At 38.5% G+C, this 18,908-nt stretch overlaps 1 protein-coding gene across 1 annotated transcript in view; it reads right to left on the reverse strand.

Annotated features, from left to right (window-relative positions):
- nox5 (NADPH oxidase, EF-hand calcium binding domain 5) overlaps positions 1-18,832 on the reverse strand; it is a 29,956-nt gene extending 11,124 nt beyond the window's left edge. Inside the window, exons 1-12 of the mRNA XM_033635234.2 lie at positions 14,903-18,832; positions 12,365-12,504; positions 8,999-9,149; positions 8,196-8,406; positions 7,219-7,456; positions 6,805-6,958; positions 6,375-6,547; positions 3,685-3,867; positions 2,727-2,859; positions 1,430-1,572; positions 1,122-1,325; positions 520-564 (exon numbers count right to left, since the gene is read on the reverse strand). Coding sequence (XP_033491125.2) covers positions 520-564; positions 1,122-1,325; positions 1,430-1,572; positions 2,727-2,859; positions 3,685-3,867; positions 6,375-6,547; positions 6,805-6,958; positions 7,219-7,456; positions 8,196-8,406; positions 8,999-9,149; positions 12,365-12,484 — 1,755 coding nt within the window. The 5' untranslated portion in view covers positions 12,485-12,504; positions 14,903-18,832. The remainder of the gene's footprint in view (positions 1-519; positions 565-1,121; positions 1,326-1,429; positions 1,573-2,726; positions 2,860-3,684; positions 3,868-6,374; positions 6,548-6,804; positions 6,959-7,218; positions 7,457-8,195; positions 8,407-8,998; positions 9,150-12,364; positions 12,505-14,902) is intronic.
- Between the last annotated feature and the right edge of the window lie 76 nt (positions 18,833-18,908).

The following is an 18,908-nucleotide window of genomic DNA, read 5'->3' on the forward strand; positions in this document are numbered from 1 at the left end:
TCATTTTGAAATCGGTCAATAGGGGGCGCCACCAGTTCCAAACAAGTGCAATGGCCTTTCGTAAAATTTGGCCATAATATTATGAGGATTTGTTCAAACATCAGCAAACTCCGTTGACTTTTTTAAATTAAGCCATTAAATCATGAAACATGGAAGTAGCTACATGCCCATTAGCCCACAGCGTCATTAACAGGCGGCTCACTCAGTGTGTGACGTGCACTTGTAGATAAAATATAGGCCTATATTAATGAAGGTTCATTAGTACGGTTTTGTATTTCTCTGTAATGTAGCACAGTGTTAACAATGTTACTGATACTATTCTTTCTCACACCTTCAACTCAAACCATTGTGTTGCCCCACCCAAAATATATCATTTAATATTTAAATTTATATCGTAAACACGCGGGCGACTAGTCGACTAATGACCCTAAATGGTAACTATTGGTTGACTAGGAAAATTCTTAGGCGTGGGGAAGCCCTAGTTTGTCAGTCAGTTATGTTGTGTTTGTATTTGCTCACCTTGATGTTGCAGAATCTGTGATTCTCACCAAACTTGGCAGAAACCTGCAATTTAATATCATATCATTACGTCAGCATATTAGAGACATGGAAGGTTAAATTTGATCTTTTTTTTTAATATGGGGGTAATCTAAGAAAAAACTAAACATTTCTGAAATTACAGTGGAAAATTTGTGTGAAAAACTTTTTTCTGAAATGTCAGCCACAAATTTACTAGAAAAAATCTTAGAGAAATTGTTTATTTTATTTTATTTTATTTTATTTTGTTTCAAGGAACCACATTGAGTAACTTTGCATCACAACCTCATCAGACCACAGATGCTGAAAATTGCTGTGCATTACACCTGCAGTGGATGACCTCATCAAACTGATCTTTGCAATTGGATTTAGCTGTAAGGAAATACTTTTGATTTCAGAATCGAATCATAAAATATATAATAATATATATATATAGTTTTTTTTCTCGGAATATTACCCCTCTCCCCTGACTCCATATTTTTATTTGTTTTACCCACAGTGGCCCTGATATGCCATCAGAAATAACAGATAAAAGATTAAATAACTGTGATATTTTTTAATAAAATGAAGACATGTGTCGGGACCTCTCTGAGTGGAGGAGCCTCTCCTCGCTCTGCCGGCTCCAGCCCATCTGGAAGAGGCTCCGCCAGGCCCTGAGATCCAGAATGTGGGGAGGGCGGAGCCTCATCGGCCTCGAAGCCGTTCTGACGGTACATCTTAAGCTCGATGGCGTCATCCTCGTTATAAGCTACGGCTCCGTTACTGTTTGTGGAGCTGAACAGCTCCTCCTGTAAAGAGAAATATCATGAAAACCTGACGGCCAGTGAGTGTGTGTATGTGTGTGTGTGTGTATGTGTGTGTGTGTGTGTGTGTGTGTGTGTGTGTGTTGAACCTGGGCCGTCAGCAGCTGTCTCCGGTTCCTCAGGCTGTTGGCCAGTCTCTTTGGGCTGACCATCTCGCTGTCTGACTCTCTGAAGTACTCGTACAGGCGGTTGGTCCACTGACCCATCGAGCGGATGTGAAGCCACAGACTCTCTGCAGGTCAAAGGTCACAGCACTGAAACACTTTAAAACACTCATTCTGGGTCCTGTCTTTTGAGTATGAATAATTGTTACATTGTTTGCAAATTTGTTTTTGCACATTAATGTTCTTAAATACAAAGTTTCGCACTTCATTACAGACTATTAACAATAAACCCATTGTCCCCATGTAATAATAATAATAATAATAATAATAATGATGATGACAATAAACAACTTTATTTATAAAGCACCTTTCATTCAAGAAATGCAGCACAAACTGCTTTACAATAAGGGCAGTATGAGCACTGGGTGCTTCACATGAAAACAGACATAATGGACATAAAACAGAGCTGATTCATAAAATCAGGTAAGAATTTAAAAGAGTTGCAGCAGCGTGAAGCGTAAAAAGAACGAGTTTCAGACCTGTATCTGGAAATTCAGAGGTAGTTAAAGGCTAAAGTGAACAGACACGTTTTTAGCTTTCTTTAAAAAATATTTAGCGAGCTAGCTTCCTTGATATCTATAGGTAGTGTGCTCCATAGCTTTGGGGCGTCACTGACAAAGGCTGCATCAGCGATCTTCTTCTAGCTGTTGCTAGGAACCTCCATTAAACCAGCAGCAGATGCACAATAAAGGCATGAATCAATGTCTCTGCATCTTTTTCATTTAGAAATGGTTGAATGTTTCTGAGGTGGAAAGTGATCATCTTGTTTCATCACCTTGATATGAGGACATCATTTTTGTTTTCAGTACTTCTTACTGTTCAAAGACAAAGCTTAGTTTTTTTATACGTATCATGTCCTAATAATCTCATATAGTTAAGAGAAATTAAAAATGTATATCAAACAAAAGTATTAAAGCTAAAAGTACTCATGATGCGTAATAATACATACTATATTGTTTGATTATGATTATTGATGCATTAATGTGTTCATCACTTTAATGTTGCAGCTGGTAAAGGTGGAACTCATTTTAATGACTGTAATAATACATCATTGTTCATTATTGATTATATTTTGTATTAAAGTAACTAAAGCTGTCCGATAAATATAGTGCAGTAAAAAAGTACAATATTTCCTTATATTTCCCAGTATCACTATATAAGATGGAAATACTGAAGTAGTCCCTTAGTTACTTTCCACCACTGTGTGAGAGCTGAGGCGTACCTGACTGTTCCGGAGCGCTGCTGATGGTGAACGGGTGCCACTCGTACTTGGCGATCACGGGAATGTTGATGTAGACGTAATCTCCAGGTTTGAAATGGAAGAACTGAGGACGTTTGATCACTAGGTGAGTCACCTGCACACAGAAACAGAAAAGACGACATCACACATTCATACATTACATCATGCTGTCATTAATGTGATGAGGACAAAGCTCACTGCTGTGATAGAGCCACATCAACCATCTCTGACCTGATGATGAAGTTAAAGGGATAGTGCACCCAAAAATGAAAATTCACCCATTACCTACTCACCCATATGCCGAGGGAGGCTCAGGTGAAGTTTTAGAGTCCTCACAACACTTGCGGAGATCCCAGGGGAGAGGGGGTAGCAGCACAACTCCACCTAATGGAGGCTGACGGCGCCCCAGATTCAAACGTCCAAAAACAAATAACTGAAACCACAAAATATCTCCATACTGCTCGTCCGTAGTGATCCAAGCGTCCTGAAGCCCTGACATAAAAAGTTGTTTGGAAGAACATCATCTGAACTCTGTTTTTAGCCTCATTGTAGCCTGTAGCTCTCACTGTTCAAATGACGTTTTTCCAAACAACTTTTTATGTCGGGGCTTCAGGACACTTGGATCACTGTGGACAAGCAGTATGGAGGTACTTTGTGGTTTCAATTATGTGATTTGGGAGGTTTGAATCTGGGGCGCCGTAAGCCTCCATTAGGTGGAGTTGTGTTGCTACCCCCTCTCCCCTGGGATCTCCGCAAGTGTTGTGAGGACTCTAAAACTTCAGAAGAAGAACACATGAAAACTGATCCTAGTCACTTTCTCACAGTGAGGCAGACAACTTATTAAATAAACAGTGGTATCAGATAGGTACTTTGTATCGGCCGATACCCAAAACCCAGGTATTGTATTGGGTCTGAAAAAGTCGCTCCGGTGCATCCCTACCTTTGACGGCAGCAGGTTGACCTCGACGATGTAAAGACCTCCCATGCGCGAGACAGCGATTCCCACGATCTTCTCCAGCAGGAAGAGCAAACCAGGAGCCACAAACCACTTCCAGAAGTTTGCACAGTGAACCACCAGCAGAGCCCAGACCAACACGTAGGACAGGTGAGACCAGTAAAACACCTGGAGGACACACAACACACAGCCTGAGACAGGAAGCTGTCTGCAGCTCTATGAAGTGCCTGACAGATGGAGGGTGGAATCATTGAAGTGGTCAGCTAGAAATATTTAATGTCATCATGCTTTACTTTTCCAGACAAAAAACATGGAGATGTTTCTTTTAGACTTTTGTTTTGTTCTGATTCTGATGTTGAATGTTTCTCAGATCAGTGTCCGGACAATAAAACAACAAATGAGAATAAAAACAGAAGATTATATCCTCTGACATCAACTCCTGGATGCACATCGACAATAACATCTTCTGAATGACCCATATTCAATACAAAGTTCTACACAGTTTCACCTGACACAATATAAACTACACAAACACCACTGACAACTACTTTGAAGCCACCTGGCTTTGCCGCTGCCCCGATTCAAACATTCTGGACAAACAAAACACACAAAATATCCTCAACCACAAACCACAGCGCTCCAGTCTGTGTGTCTGCTACGTGATCTCGCACCAGTTGAACCGCCACTAAAACATGAACAACCCGTACTCGTCGCCCTAACAGTCACTAAAAAGACAACTGTAAAGACAGAAACAACCTCTCAACACTGCAGTGGCATCATCTACTCTCTCAGTACATTTCAATAGAAAGACAAATAGCTTTGGAAAACATAATGGACTCCATTCATTAACAGCACCTATATACCTGTGTAACAACCTCCCCCAAGCCTCATACTACAGCTGAATATTTATGTATTTTCATTCATTTTGTCACTACATCCCTTTTATTACTTCACATATTCATGAATTATTTCTTAATAACTATGTGTATTATTATTATCATTATTATTATTATTATTACAGTATGAGTATAATAATAATAATAATAATAATAAAAAAAGAAGATTATTGTAACAAGTGAGCACAGACAGCAGAGGGAGCCGCTCACACACACTGAGCTGTGTGTGTGTGTGTGTGTGTGTGTGTAAAAACATGCTGAGTGTGAGTGGAGGTGGAGAGATCACTGTTTTATATACAGAGATAATCAATCCATGAGGACTTTTAAACAAAGTGTTTTCAAAGAGCCTTAACACGACAACATGTTAAAGTGTCGTGCTCACACGTCTGAAAGTCCTTCTAGTAAAACCCCAAAATAATCTTCTCATGACAACAGTGAAAACTAACTTAACTCCAGGATTTCATTTTCAACTTTTAACTTTCAACATCGTCTAACTTGCAAAAATAATGATTTTAATGCTGCAACATTTAGGTGCAGCATTAAAATCATTATTTTTGATAGTTAGACTGAGACTCTGCAGACGTGTGAGCAGCTCTGACAGACCAGAAATCTTTTAAAAGATAACCGCCTTCCTCAGAAGTGTCACTTGGAGGTGGTTGTTACACGTCCACCACCAAGTGACACTTCTGAGGAAGGTGGAAGTTTCCACTGAAAAATGTCAGGAAGCCTAAAAAGAGATAAAAGAACAACTGAAGTGATTATCAGAAACTGAAGACATAATGAACACCACTGAACTGATACTTAAACATGTTTGTGTGTTGCCGCTCTTTAAAAACACTTTGTATAAATGTCCTTATTGATTGGGCTCTGCTCGTCCCTCTCCTACTCACCTGTTTGGAAATAGATGTGAGAAGTATTCCTTTGTTCTGACTTTTGACTTTCTAACATCAAAGGGTAGGTTTTTAAATTGTAATTACGTCCATCATTATAAGTTACTGATATTATTCTGGCCGGCAACTGTGTGAGGTCATCATGTCAGTATGGACCAAAATTTCTGAGGAATTTTTCCAGCACCTTGTTGAATCTATGACACCAAGAATTAAGGTAGTTCTGAAGGCAAAGGGGTCCAACCTGGTACTAGCAAGGTGTACCTAATAAAGTGGTCGGTGAGTGTAGAAGATTGTGTACAAAAATCCTGCAACAGAGCTTTGAAACGGCCGAGAGGAACTAGTGACTGCATGCTCACCTCCCAAACTCTGTATGTACCCTCGGTAGAGACAATAAAATGAGAACGGACAGCAAAACCATTTTCATTTTTTGCTTAATGTACACAGATAAATATGGTGGAAGTAGGTCAAGAAGAGTTCTATAAACAAGAGAATGCCAATGAAAAAGTCTAAGAAACTTTAAAGAGAGCCATCCAAACTGAGCATATAGGATACAGTGATGATCTTCCTGTGCTTTTCGCTCATTGCACTGGCTCCAATACCTGCATTTGGTGTGAATATTAATGCATAAAAAATGGTTATAAGGGCCTTTTTAGGGAGGGTCAAGATTAAAAAAAAAAAGTTAGACCCCAGCCCCCCCCACTCCTCTGATAATAAGAGCAATCCCTACTTGATAAGTCTTCATGCAGCGCTCACTGGATCTACTGCTTTTCGAACTGAGAAACCCGTCAGCTGGGTGCACAGTGCAGACTCAGAGGTTTGACTCTGGACCCAGACAACAGCATCATCCTGTTGTCATGGAAACATACTAACATGGTTAGTTTCCTTTTACCTCAAAGTGTCCGCTGCGTCGTACGAAGGTGCTGGAGCAGAGCACCATGAGGCTGATCAACACCTGAAGGACGACTCCTGTCACCGAGGCCGTCCCCTTCACCCAGCCGATCCCCGGCCGCGTGGTCAGCAGGTACTCCCACAGGTGGTACTCACTGCTCTCTGCCATCCGCACTGAAACACATGACACAAACAATATTTCAGCTGTGTGTCAACTACATTCACTGCTCACGGCTGATCATTAAAACATGCTGCTGTGCTTGTACCAAAGGTCATTTTTAACTAAATAACCCCCTGCTGCAGAACAAAGTAGTCAACTGATAATCATGTGAAATAAAAAGAGAGTTATGATATTCAGGAGGTAACATTTATGAAACTCTCCCATCATTACATGAACTCAAAGCTAAAGAAGAGACAGAGTGAGTTTGTACTGAAGTTGAGGACGTGAGCAGTGGTGTGCACCACCGTGTAGATTAAGATGGCGTAGCCCACGATCTGATGCAGCAGGATGTTCTGGTCCAGAGGTAGGACCCTCACCACCCACGTCGCCCGCAGCCACGTCAGACAGCGACGCAGCATCAGCACCTGAACGCAACATATTTCATTAAAATCCATTAAAAATAATCACAACTTATTTTTCTGTATTTATCTGTTTTTTTTTAATGTTATTTCCTCTCACAGAATCAAAGATAAGCTTCTCTTATTCTCAGTCTTGTTAGCTGATAATGATTTTCTCTCAGGACTCGTTTTTAAAAATATGTAATTCTTATCATGATGAAGTTCTCAGACAGGAAACTGGAGCAGCATGTGAGCTCCTCCAGCTTCAGCTCTGAGCCGTGTCGTACCATGACGAAGGTGCAGTTGAAGTTGAGACACTGTCCGCAGCCCTTCGCCACCATGAAGCAGACGCCGCCGTGGCGGTTCTGCAGCATGGCCCCGATGAAGAGCAGCACGCTGAGGCAGGCGTACAGACACAGGAACAGCAACTTCCTGCTGTTGTTGTGCCAGTAGGCTCGAGTCAGGTAACGAGGAGCTTGGCGCTTCTTCTGATCCAAATCGGGAGGCTTCAGCCAGTTAGCAGCACTGAGGAGGAGGAGGAGGAGGAGGAGGAGGAGGAGGAGGAGGAAAATTGTGTCTACAAACGTCGCCTTCAAATTTCGCTAAAAAAGTTTACTGAGATATAAAACAATTTTGGATGTTTAATTTACATAAACAGCACAATTAACTGACCTCATACAGATTTAAACTGGTTTAATAAAAATAATAAATAAAAGGAATAATGAATAATAACAAATTATAAAAAAAAATACATAAAAATAATAGGGTTGATAAATAATAATAAATTATAAAAGGAATAATAAATAATAGGGTTAGTAAAAAATAATAAATGAGCGGAATAATAAATAATAACAAATAAGAGGGATGATGAATAATAATATAAGAACAATAATAAATAATTGGGATAATAAATAATAGGACTAATTATTAATAAAAAATCAATAGGGGTGTTAAATAATAATAAATTACAGGAAAATAAAATAAAAAATAATGAATAATAAAAAATAATAGGAATAATGAACAGTTATAAATATTAGGAATAATATCTAAAAATAACAATAATAATAAATAGAATAATATACAATAAAATAATAATAAATAATAGGGATATTAAATAATTATAAAATAAAAGGATTAATGAACAATATTTAATAATATGAATAAAAATGATAATAAAAGGAGGAAAAATAATAAATAACAGGAATAATAAATAATAATCAAATAATTGGATAATAAGTGCAGACACTAAATGCAGGTGTCTGACCTGATGGTGAGGTTCTCCATCACCTCAGGGAAGTTCTCCAGCTCAGCTTTGAGCTCCTCAAAGGTGATGGAGCCGCTGTTGTCTTTGTCGGCCGACTCAAACAGCGCCAGCGTCAAATCATCCAGTTTCTCCTCCGGCAGAGAGATGGCGCTCTCACGTAGACATGACTTCAAAACAGTTCGCAGCTCGTCTGGATCGATGGAACCGCTGCCTGTAGGACAAAATTTACCTCAATTACACTGAGAGACGAGACTGTGTGTGTGTTTCAGAGTGGATGGATTGAAAGACTGAACGTGTGGAGCAAAGAACAGCCTCCAACTTTTTCAAAGACATCTCAGTGGCATTCTGGGAAATGTAGGAAGTTGGAAAATGAAAGAAGAGTTCGTCATAACACCTGAAATATCTCCTAAAACAGAACTAAAACAGATGATCACATGTAAAGAGTATCTCATTAAAGGACCAGTCTGGTGTTCTTCAATATTTTTCTTATTGTCAGATTCAAATCAACAACATATTAGTCCATCTTTCAACGCTGTCTGACTTCCTGTCTGTGTCTCTCGGCTCCAAGCCCGCTGGTTCCTACTGAAGATCTTTACAAACACAAATTATTTCATCAGTGTTTTCCTCAAACAAACATGAAAAAATAGTGACTTTGTCGGGGACTATTTTCAGTGGCGGATTAATCCACATTTGGTGCTCTAGTAAGTATATGTGGAAGCTGGACGGTGTATAAAATTAAGTAATAACAGTGTGGCTCACTGATCTGTTTGGAGGAAGAAGGCATATATATTGGGGTCACTGACCGTCCACGTCGTAGACCTGGAACAGGAACTTGAGCTTATCTGTCTCGCTGCCGTGGATCAGGAGTTCCAGAGCTTCCAGCAGCTCGTCCAGACTGATGGAGCTGCTGCCGTCAGAGTCGAACAGCGCAAAGAAACGCTCGGCAAAGAAAGACTGCAGAGAAAACACACACATCAGAACACATCTCATAACACGATCAGATATAACAGCAAGGGTCAGTGTGTCTGTGATCACCTGTACTTTACCTGAACACGTCCATTCATTAGGGGTGGGAATCATCTGAGGCTCCACAATACGATATTATTGCAATTTGAAACTTGTTATTTTGAGTATTGTGATAAAATATATTGCAATAAATTAACTGTATATTGTGTAATCAATCTACCATTTATTTATATTTTTTGTTGTTTGACAGTAATCAGTATCTAGTTCCTAAAATGTTGAGGCAGAGGGTACTTGCTGTAGCTCTGGTTGAGGGTGAGAGGCTGTCAGCAAATAGTTTGTTGGGCACAGGGAAACGGAAATCTGTGTGGGTACATGAGACCCTAAAAAAGAGGGTGGATCATGGGGAGTACCACCAGTTGGTCCAGGAGCTTCTCCTCCATGATGGCCAGTTCCAGGCCATCATCGAGGATCAGGTCCATTTTAGATCCATTTTAGGATGACTCAGGGACAAAAAACAATTACAAAAAGCCTGCCTCAACTGCTAAAATGCCTTCTGTGCAATCAGGGCCTTAGAGTATTGTTCTCTTACTACCACTAGATGGCACAAAAAAGTGCCCATGAATACGACGGAGTATTAGGGCCACATTAAAGAAAAAAAAAAATCAGAGATGTCGAGAATAAAGTCAAAATATTACGAGAAAAAACTCGTAATATTTCAAGAATAAAGTCATATCTGAGAAAAAGTCATAATATTATGAGAATAAAGTCGAAATATTATGAGATTAAAGTTGTAATTTAACGAGATTAAAGTCATAATATTACGAGAATTAAGTCGAAATATTATGAGATTAAAGTTGTAATTTAACGAGATTAAAGTCATAATATTACGAGAATAAAGTCGAAATATTATGAGATTAAAGTCGTAATTTAACGAGATTAAAGTCATAATATTACAAGAATAAAGTCGTAGTTTTTAAGGAAATAACCAACAACAAACAGAATATCAGATTGTCTTTCATGCCGTTGTAAGTAGTCTAATAATTAGGTTTGGGAACCGGCACCGTGCCGGTTCTGTGTCAGTCGAAACTCCGGGCTCAACTCTGCCACTGATTGGCCAGTCTGACATTCTTCATAATACATATAGAACGTTAGTGAAACACAAATAGGCCTAACAGAAACATGCGTTTGTTTGGGGACAAGTTAGTGGTCACATTACTCGTTCCACAGGTGAAGGACCCCGGACACATAGCCTACAGTAAATACACCAGTTGTTAGTAACTTTTAACATACGTGAGTCTTTGTGACTCTTGGCTCTTGTCCCCTAACTAACGCTTGTTTCTGTTTCACTAACGATATTTTCACCCCATTAAGTCACATCCCATTATTTCCTCTGTAAACCTAACGTTACAGCAGCCTACAAGCATGCTGTGTCAATAAATCAGCTCAGACACTGTTAGAAATGTGATATTTAGCCTAATAACATCATGCTACAGCAGTAATAACGTCAGCTTTAGTCAAATGGCTCTAGCTCTCCCGGTAAATGTCATAAACTCTGGACACATTTTCCCTGTATGTTGACATGATAATGGCCGCGTTTCCCAGATCGCTCTTAGCTTAAAAAGATTTTTCACTAAGAAGGAGTTGTAAGATCGAGCTGACCCACTCTTAACACTCTTCTTAGTGACCAAACGCTCACAGATCCAGCCGCAGCAGGCATAATAATATTACACTAGCCTAAGCAAGGAGATGATAAAACAGAGATGGGGACAGTGATGAAATGGTGGGTGATCGATGTGCCTGACATCGATTGATTTAGAATTTCAGCACTGCGGTAGTGGCCAGCTCCTGTTAAGATATAAACAGAATGAAAGCGGACAAGGTAATTACAGAACTCGTCTTGAGAAATAGCTTTCAAATAGAATCAGAGATTAAATGCATTTTCAATAAAGGCAACTTTTTAAATTAGGCTATTGCTTTCTTTTCACTCTCTGCATCCAGTTAAGATTTTACTTGAGATCACTCTTTAAGAAACTCTTAACAGGAGCTGGCCACTACCGCGGTGCTGAAACTAAATCAATCGACGTCAGGTGCATCAATCACCCACCACGTCGTCAGCTATAAGTCATACACAGCCTACTTATTTTTCGTCTTATTATTATTTTTCTTCCACCAGATTTTCGTGCGTAACTTGTGCCACAGCTCTGAGCGCACACAGGGTGCTTAGGCTAGTGTAATATTAATGTGCCTGCTGCGGCTGGATCTGTGAGCGTTTGGTGGCTAAGAAGAATGTTAAGAGTGGGTCAGCTCGATCTTACAACTCCTTCTTAGTGAAAGATCTTCTTAAGTTAAGCGATCTGGGAAACGCGGCCATTATCATGTCAACATACAGGGAAAATGTGTCCAGAGTTTATGACATTTACCGGGAGAGCTAGAGCCATTTGACTAAAGCTGACGTTATTACTGTTGTAGCATGATGTTATTAGGCTGAATATCACATTTCTAACAGTGTCTGAGCTGATTTATTGACACAGCATGCTTGTAGGCTGCTGTAACGTTAGGTTTACAGAGGAAATAACGGGATGTGACTTAATGGGGTGAAAATATCGTTAGTGATATGATATATTCTGATATTCTGTTTGTTGTTGGTTATTTCCTTAAAAACTACGACTTTATTCTTGTAATATTATGACTTTAATCTCGTTAAATTACGACTATAATCTCATAATATTTCGACTTTATTCTCGTAATATTATGACTTTTTCTCAGTTATGACTTAATTCTCGAAATATTACGAGTTTTTTCTCGTAATATTTCAACTTTATTCTTGAAATCTCCGAATTTTTTCTTCTTCAATGTGGCCCTAATACTCTGTCGTAGGACACAGGGTCTCAGGAGGATATAAAATTTTAACGTTTCAAATGATTAATATTTCACTTAAATCGAACAGAAAAGTTCAGAATCAGATTTGCGTACCAGAGCATAGCTTTTTCTTCTTCTCTCTCATTAATCATGTGACGACCCCTCAGATTTATCTGGTGACCCTTTAGATGGGCCCAACCTCTCAGTTTGGAACCATTTAGCATCAAACACTGGTGCTTCAGTATTAATAATGTATAGGCATGATGTCACAGAGAATCAGATTTCAGTCATGGGATGAATTGAATACTTTAACTTTAGGATATGAGTATTCATGTTTGCCTCACCTCTTTGACCTTGAGAGCCGTTTTAAACTCGTTGATGTCGATCTCTTTGTCGTCTCCGGCGATGGTCTCAAACTGTTTGGTGACCCACTCAAGCCAGCGAGCATCCTCGTCCAGACTCATGGTGACTGGCTCTGCTGCTGCTGGAGGACACAAACCAACAGTTCGTCAAACTTCACTATGATTCTGTAATATAAACATAATCTTAAGGGATTAGCACCTCCTCCAGTCAGACAAACTTCGTGGACAGACTGAGCAGATACAGAATAAGAGGGGAAGTTCTGTCTCAAAGAGGAACACTTCTCTTGTTCTGACAGCTCTTTGATGCCTGATAACAAGAATGTTTTCCGCCTCTTTATCTAAACGTCTCTGTCTCCATCCTGATTGTGCTCCTCTGATCTGTGGAGTTCCTCAGGGGTCGATCCTAAGTCCCCTTTTATTATCTCAACACCACATTACATTACTATGCATTTGTGGAACCTGATGGAACTTCAGATTTGGCCATTTTATATGAAAATCTGCGGGAGATTAGAGCCTGAATGTCTCCAAGACCGTTATATCTCAACAAAAACTGAGCATAGCGTTAGTTCAGGCAGGACTATGAATCAAATGAATCAAATCTCTAAACAGTTGATTATCAAAGTACAAAAATGTGTGTTCAAGTGGTAACACAAACATCTCTTCTCAATTTGTTCTTCTCCTCTCCTCATTCTCTCCTTCTTTTTTTAAATACTCACATGTCAATTATCTTCTAAAGAAGCTGTAAATATTGTTGAAGAGTCCCAGAGAACAGAAACGAGCAGCCCCACACTCCCTCCTCAGTGCTCTTTATGCACTGCAGCCCCAAACTGCATGTTACATTTGTCAAAATTAATTACCAGAGATGCAACGTGGGAGACGTAAACATTATTTTAAGTTGAGTTTTACTTTAAAGACTTGTGGACTTTGGACAGCAACTTGACGCCTATCAACAATGGGTTACTGCCTACATTAGACTGCCCGTATTAAGATGTTTTAACAGTGGTTTAATTTCAGAACAAAGACAGAGTGCCAAGACTTAAGGCAACCACTCTTGTCAAGTGGCTGCCATGAAGGCAGATGAGGGAGACGTGATGTTGCTCTGCAGGGGTTCGATTTACGTGCAGCTGCCGCAAGGGAAGTTGAAGAGGAAGGGTCAGGGGGATGCCATGGACCAAATCTAAAAACTAAAATTTAAAATTATTGAAAGAAATAGAAAAAAAAAAACGTCTCGCAAACAGGGCACTTATCTAGACAGTGGGCAAAAGGGCAGGTGCATGAGCACCACCTGGGGTCTGTCTGTGCATGTGCCTGTTGTGATATAGTTTTGCTGTTGTTAATGTGGTCCCCAATCAATCAATAAACACGTTTGCCGTTTATCGTGGAGGCATGCAAGAACAACAAAGATTTCTTCATGAATTCAAGATAACATGACATCACTGATTTACAAATGGTCATTTTAAGGCGGAAATGTTCCTTTAAGTACACAGACAGCAGAGGAACCTTACAGATCACTCCTTTCATTTCCTTAATTTCTTTTTTTAAATTTATACTATGGAACTCACACAGTGCTTTATCTGCAGTAACATGTTATATTATTTAACACACAATCTGATAATAATGACCTGTGTGGCTCAACTGTCCAACCTTCATGAACAGCTGAAGTCCTGTGGACGTCCTGCTGTATTCTTACAGAGGGACCACTATTGATACACTGCTGCAACATGTACGATGTTTCCATGGAGATGTCAGCCGCAGAGAAAGAACAAAATAACACACACATGTTGTGGCTGAAAATCATCGGACACAACAAATAATTAACCACACCGCAATAATTATATTATCAAAACCTGATGAATCACAGATTGTTCCTCCATAGCGTCAGATCCTCCGGCTTCTTTCTTTTGCCGTTTAATGAACAATTACAAGAATATTTATAATGAAATAATTTGTTATTTTTTAAAGTCTTAAAATCAGTCACATTCTCTCTGCTTTGCTTTATGTATCTTGTTTGTGGTGAAAACACAAAATGCTGTTTCTGTGCAGCAGTTCAGTTTTTCCCCAGTTTTAAATAAACAAAACCGCATTTAGTAAAAAATAAAATCTGAATAAAAGTCAGACTAAACTCCTGTCAGACTACAGAATAACACCTCATTTCATTAGAGATTACTGTTATCATCAGCTAATCTAATGATAACTAACAATTACTTGATTAATTTCATACTATAAAATGTCAGCAAAACAATGTTCACTTTAATATCCTGAAGCACTTTTTCACATCATTAAACGTCCAAAAATCACAAATATTCACTTTCCTGAGATAAAAGACCAAGAAAAGCAGCAGATTATCATGTTTAAGATGCTGGAACAATCAAATTTTTGGTTTCTCTGCTTAGAAAATGACTCAAACAATAAACTGATTGTAAGAAAAGCTGCAAATGAGTTTAGTTTTGGATTCACAGTAGCTCCACATTTCATAACTTCACAACCTGCTCAGATATGAAATTTTAAACAGAGTTTTACCTGCTGCAGAGAATCCTGCTGCCTCCTCAGCTGTTTATATCCCACGTCTTTAATGTTTCTGTTTCTTCATCTGCTCCTCTTCGTCACAGGTCCTGTCTCTGTCAGCTGGAGGTGACACACGGATGACCACTGAACGTCTCTGTGGACAGACTGGGACACTACAGCAGCAGCAGCAGAACAGGAGTAAACATGAGGATACAGCCAATACGATGAAACTGAGCTAGGATCAGAATTACACACTCACACTACAGAGAGCTCAGAGTTCAGGATCCACAAATGCTCCAAATAACTTTTTCTCTGTTGATCAATCTGCAGTTTATTTTCTTGATCAATCTTTCAGTTTTCTCAAAGCCCACAGTGACCGACCAAGTGTTGAAAACCCCCAAATAATACATTTACTGTGACAGAAAACAAAGAAAAACATCAAATCCTCAGATCTCATGAGCTGAAAGAGATTATTTGGAATAGCTGCTTTTAAATTGACTGAAACAAATAATCAATTATACCAGTTATTGCTGATTATCCTTTTGTAAAATAATTACAAAGAAAATGTACAATTTATATGACTAACATGGCCACAAGCCCAAAAGCAAACAGCACACACAAACTATAAAAAATAAAAAAATATAATAATCATAATAATGATGACAATTCTCCTACTTATTTAGCTTCATTTGCTAATTTACAATTATTCCCACTAAATAAATTAGAGCTCAACAAGCTGAAGAAAAGCTGCTGATAACCTTTTGTTGATCGAATAATCAATTAACTGATTAACTGTTACAGCTGTAAAATCCACACTGATGATCATCTACTCATGTCTTATCGAAGAGTAAAAATTGCCTACAGATATTAAATACTTTATGAAAACTGTTCATATCAATACAGATTCACATAATGTGCACGATAAAGTTTAAGCACAGATTCACATTTGTTTCATGTCATGAAACAATACTCATGTAAATTTAAAGAGTTCAGTTCAGGTCAACGATTCATGGTCACTTTCTTTACTAATGCTTAGTCATCACACAAGATTTAAATGGAGTTTAGTAATTGAACACATCACTCATACCTTAATGTTGAGAGTCGATTAAGTGCTAAGGAAGTTTGTTTCCCCGTTTTCAGTCTTTATGCTAAGATGAGCGAGCTGTTTCCATGTGTTTTTGGTCATTATGCTAAGCTAAGCTAACTGATTCGCAGTTTCCAGTCTTTATGCTATGCTAAGCTTCCTGTTTGCCTGTTTTATTTTATGCCGAGCTAAAATAGCTGATTGCCCGTTTTCAGTCTTTATGCTAAGCTAAGCTTGCTGTGTCCCTGTTTCTAGTCTTAATGCTCAGTTAAGCTAGCTATTTCCCCCATTTCCATTCTTGATGCTAAGCTTAGCTAGCTGTTTCCATTTTCTGGTCTTTATGCTAACCTAAGCTAGCTGTTCCTCGTGTTTTTAATCATTATGCTAAGCCAAGATGGCTGACTCTCAGTTCCCAGTGTTCCTGCTTCCTGTTTCCCCATTTCCCCATTTCCATTATGCTAATCTAAGATAGCTGTTTCCACCTGCTCCCAGTCTTTATGCTAACCTAAGCTTGCTGTTTCTACATTTCAAGTCTTCATTCTAAGCTTAGCTTACTGTTTCCAGTCTTTGTGAAAACCTTAGCTAGCTGTTGTCCCCATTGCCAGTCTTTATGCTAAGCTAGCTGTTTTCATGTTTCCAGTCTTTATGCTAAGCTAAGATAGCTGTTTCCACCTGCTCCCATTCTTTATGCTAACCTAAACTTGCTGTTTCTATGTTTCAAGTCTTCATTCTAAGCTTAGCTTGCTGTTTCCAGTCTTTGTGAAAACCTTAGCTAGCTGTTGTCCCCATTGCCAGTCTTTATGCTAAGCTAAGCTAGCTTTATTCATGTTTCCAGTCTTTATGCTAAGCTAAGATAGCTGTTTCCCCTTGTTTTTGAGTCTCCTATGCTAAGCTATGCAGCTGCTGCTGTAGCTTCATATTTACTGTACAGAGGAGAGAGTGGCGTAAAGTGGTCTGAACTCTCTCAGGATTTCAGTGAATGTCAAATTTTAGCGTTAAAGCTTTTAGCCGTTAAGTCAAGACATCAAACATTCACAGATGTAAAAGTGAAACAATTAAGGTCTCTTTTTTTGTGAGAGGAGAAAACTGTGAATCATTTGTTATTTAACATTTTATTAGAATCTGTTTATATTTATACAGTTTTGGATTATGTGAACCTTTTATTGATCTCAGTTAGTCACTGTGCTCTTTTGACCGATAGTTTGTAATGAAGATGTCATTTAAATAAGTCCAACTTTCTTTAGCAGCTTCATCATAATTATGAAACTAAACATGTAAAAAGATATTTGGTTCCCCACATATACAGAAAAACACTCTTTCTTAGAGCACAATACAAAACATCATACAGGAAATATCAGATTTAAGGCACGCTTGTCCAACTTCTTTCTTCACTCTCCCACAAACAAACATTACAAACAGTATCCTGATGTAACTGTGCAGGTGTTCAGCAGCTATCAACACACTGACACTAAAACATCCACCTGTAAAAACTAAAAGCTTCTACTGCCGGAGACCAGAACCTGAGCTACAGGAAAATTTACAGTTATTACAGTTGGAGATTGAAATACATTAAATAACTCTAGTGTACAAACTTTAAAACATTTTCACATTTAAAATATATCATTATAACATCTACAGTATTTTAACACACCTTTACACATGTGACTCAGTAATACAATCTGAAGGTTCAGGTTCAGTTTTATACATTAAATAAGATCATTTACATTTCAAGCTTTTTATAAAACGTACTTCAGTAAGTTTGTCTTCCTCTCCTGCAAGAAAACTTCTATTATCTTATTACGTTCAGCTTTTATTGAGACGTCCACATGGCGGCTGTCGAATACGATTTTTTTTTTTGTTCCAGTAAAAAAGCTGATCTACTTTAAATGTTGAAAATAAAAATAATAATTTCTGGGCATGGCTGAGACAAAGGAAGGACAGAAATAATACAATACTAAAAATACGTGGCGTTTGTTGGTTGTCTTGATGATGTTGGGGTTTTTTTTGACATTGAATACACCAAGCCTTGTGTATTCAATTGTTTCAGCCATGATGAGAAATCTTGTTTAAAAAGACAATTTTTAGTTCAGTTATCCCTTTAAGTCCAATGTTGTGTTCACTGTTGGATCGGTCCAAATACCAAATGTATCCAAGTGTGCATTTCCAGTTATTATTGTGGGTCTAATAACTGTCTGTCGAGTTATCCTAAAACACTGGAAGACAAAAAAGGCCCTGGAGTGAAAGAATGGGTTAATGTAATGGTGGAAACAGCATCTTATGAACATTTGTTCAGTAGAATAGAATAAATGGCGATCAGGAGAAAGGAGTATCACCTCGGGACCAGTTATAGATTCATCTTAAAATGGGAGATAAGCCTACATAATTATGAACCTGCTCTGTGACTGTGTGACCCTGTAGAGAAATGTATGATGACATGTATGTGACCTGTTTGTTTGTTAGTTTGTTTTCTTCTCTTTCCTTTTAAAGTTATTTGTTAATTTTTCTTTTTAGTGGTGTCCACCTCCATACTATAAAAAATACATGCCTTGTATTCTTGTTTGCCTGGAAAATAACATATGTATGCCACGTCGTCCAGGGTGCAGTGACAGCAGATCCTCTGCTCTGAGCAGAAGCTAAATATGAGAGAGGTTGGTTCCACCATCCTGATCAGTGGGATCTTAATGTGAGGGATTCATTACAGTATTATTTTGCAATGTAAAATCAGAAAAAAACTATTCATAAAATTTAAATTAAAAAACCTTTTTAAGACTTTTAAAAGATTGATTCAAGACACTTTTAAGGCTTTTATGGATCCACAAGAACCCTGTATATAGATACATATATACATATGTGTGTGTGTGTGTGTATGGTTATTGTCTCTTCTTCTTTTTCTTTGTATTGTTTATCATGTATTTCTCTGTTTTTAGTGGACTTGGA

The sequence above is a fragment of the Epinephelus lanceolatus genome, chromosome 5, assembly GCF_041903045.1.
Source record: "Epinephelus lanceolatus isolate andai-2023 chromosome 5, ASM4190304v1, whole genome shotgun sequence".
NCBI lineage: Eukaryota > Metazoa > Chordata > Actinopteri > Perciformes > Serranidae > Epinephelus > Epinephelus lanceolatus.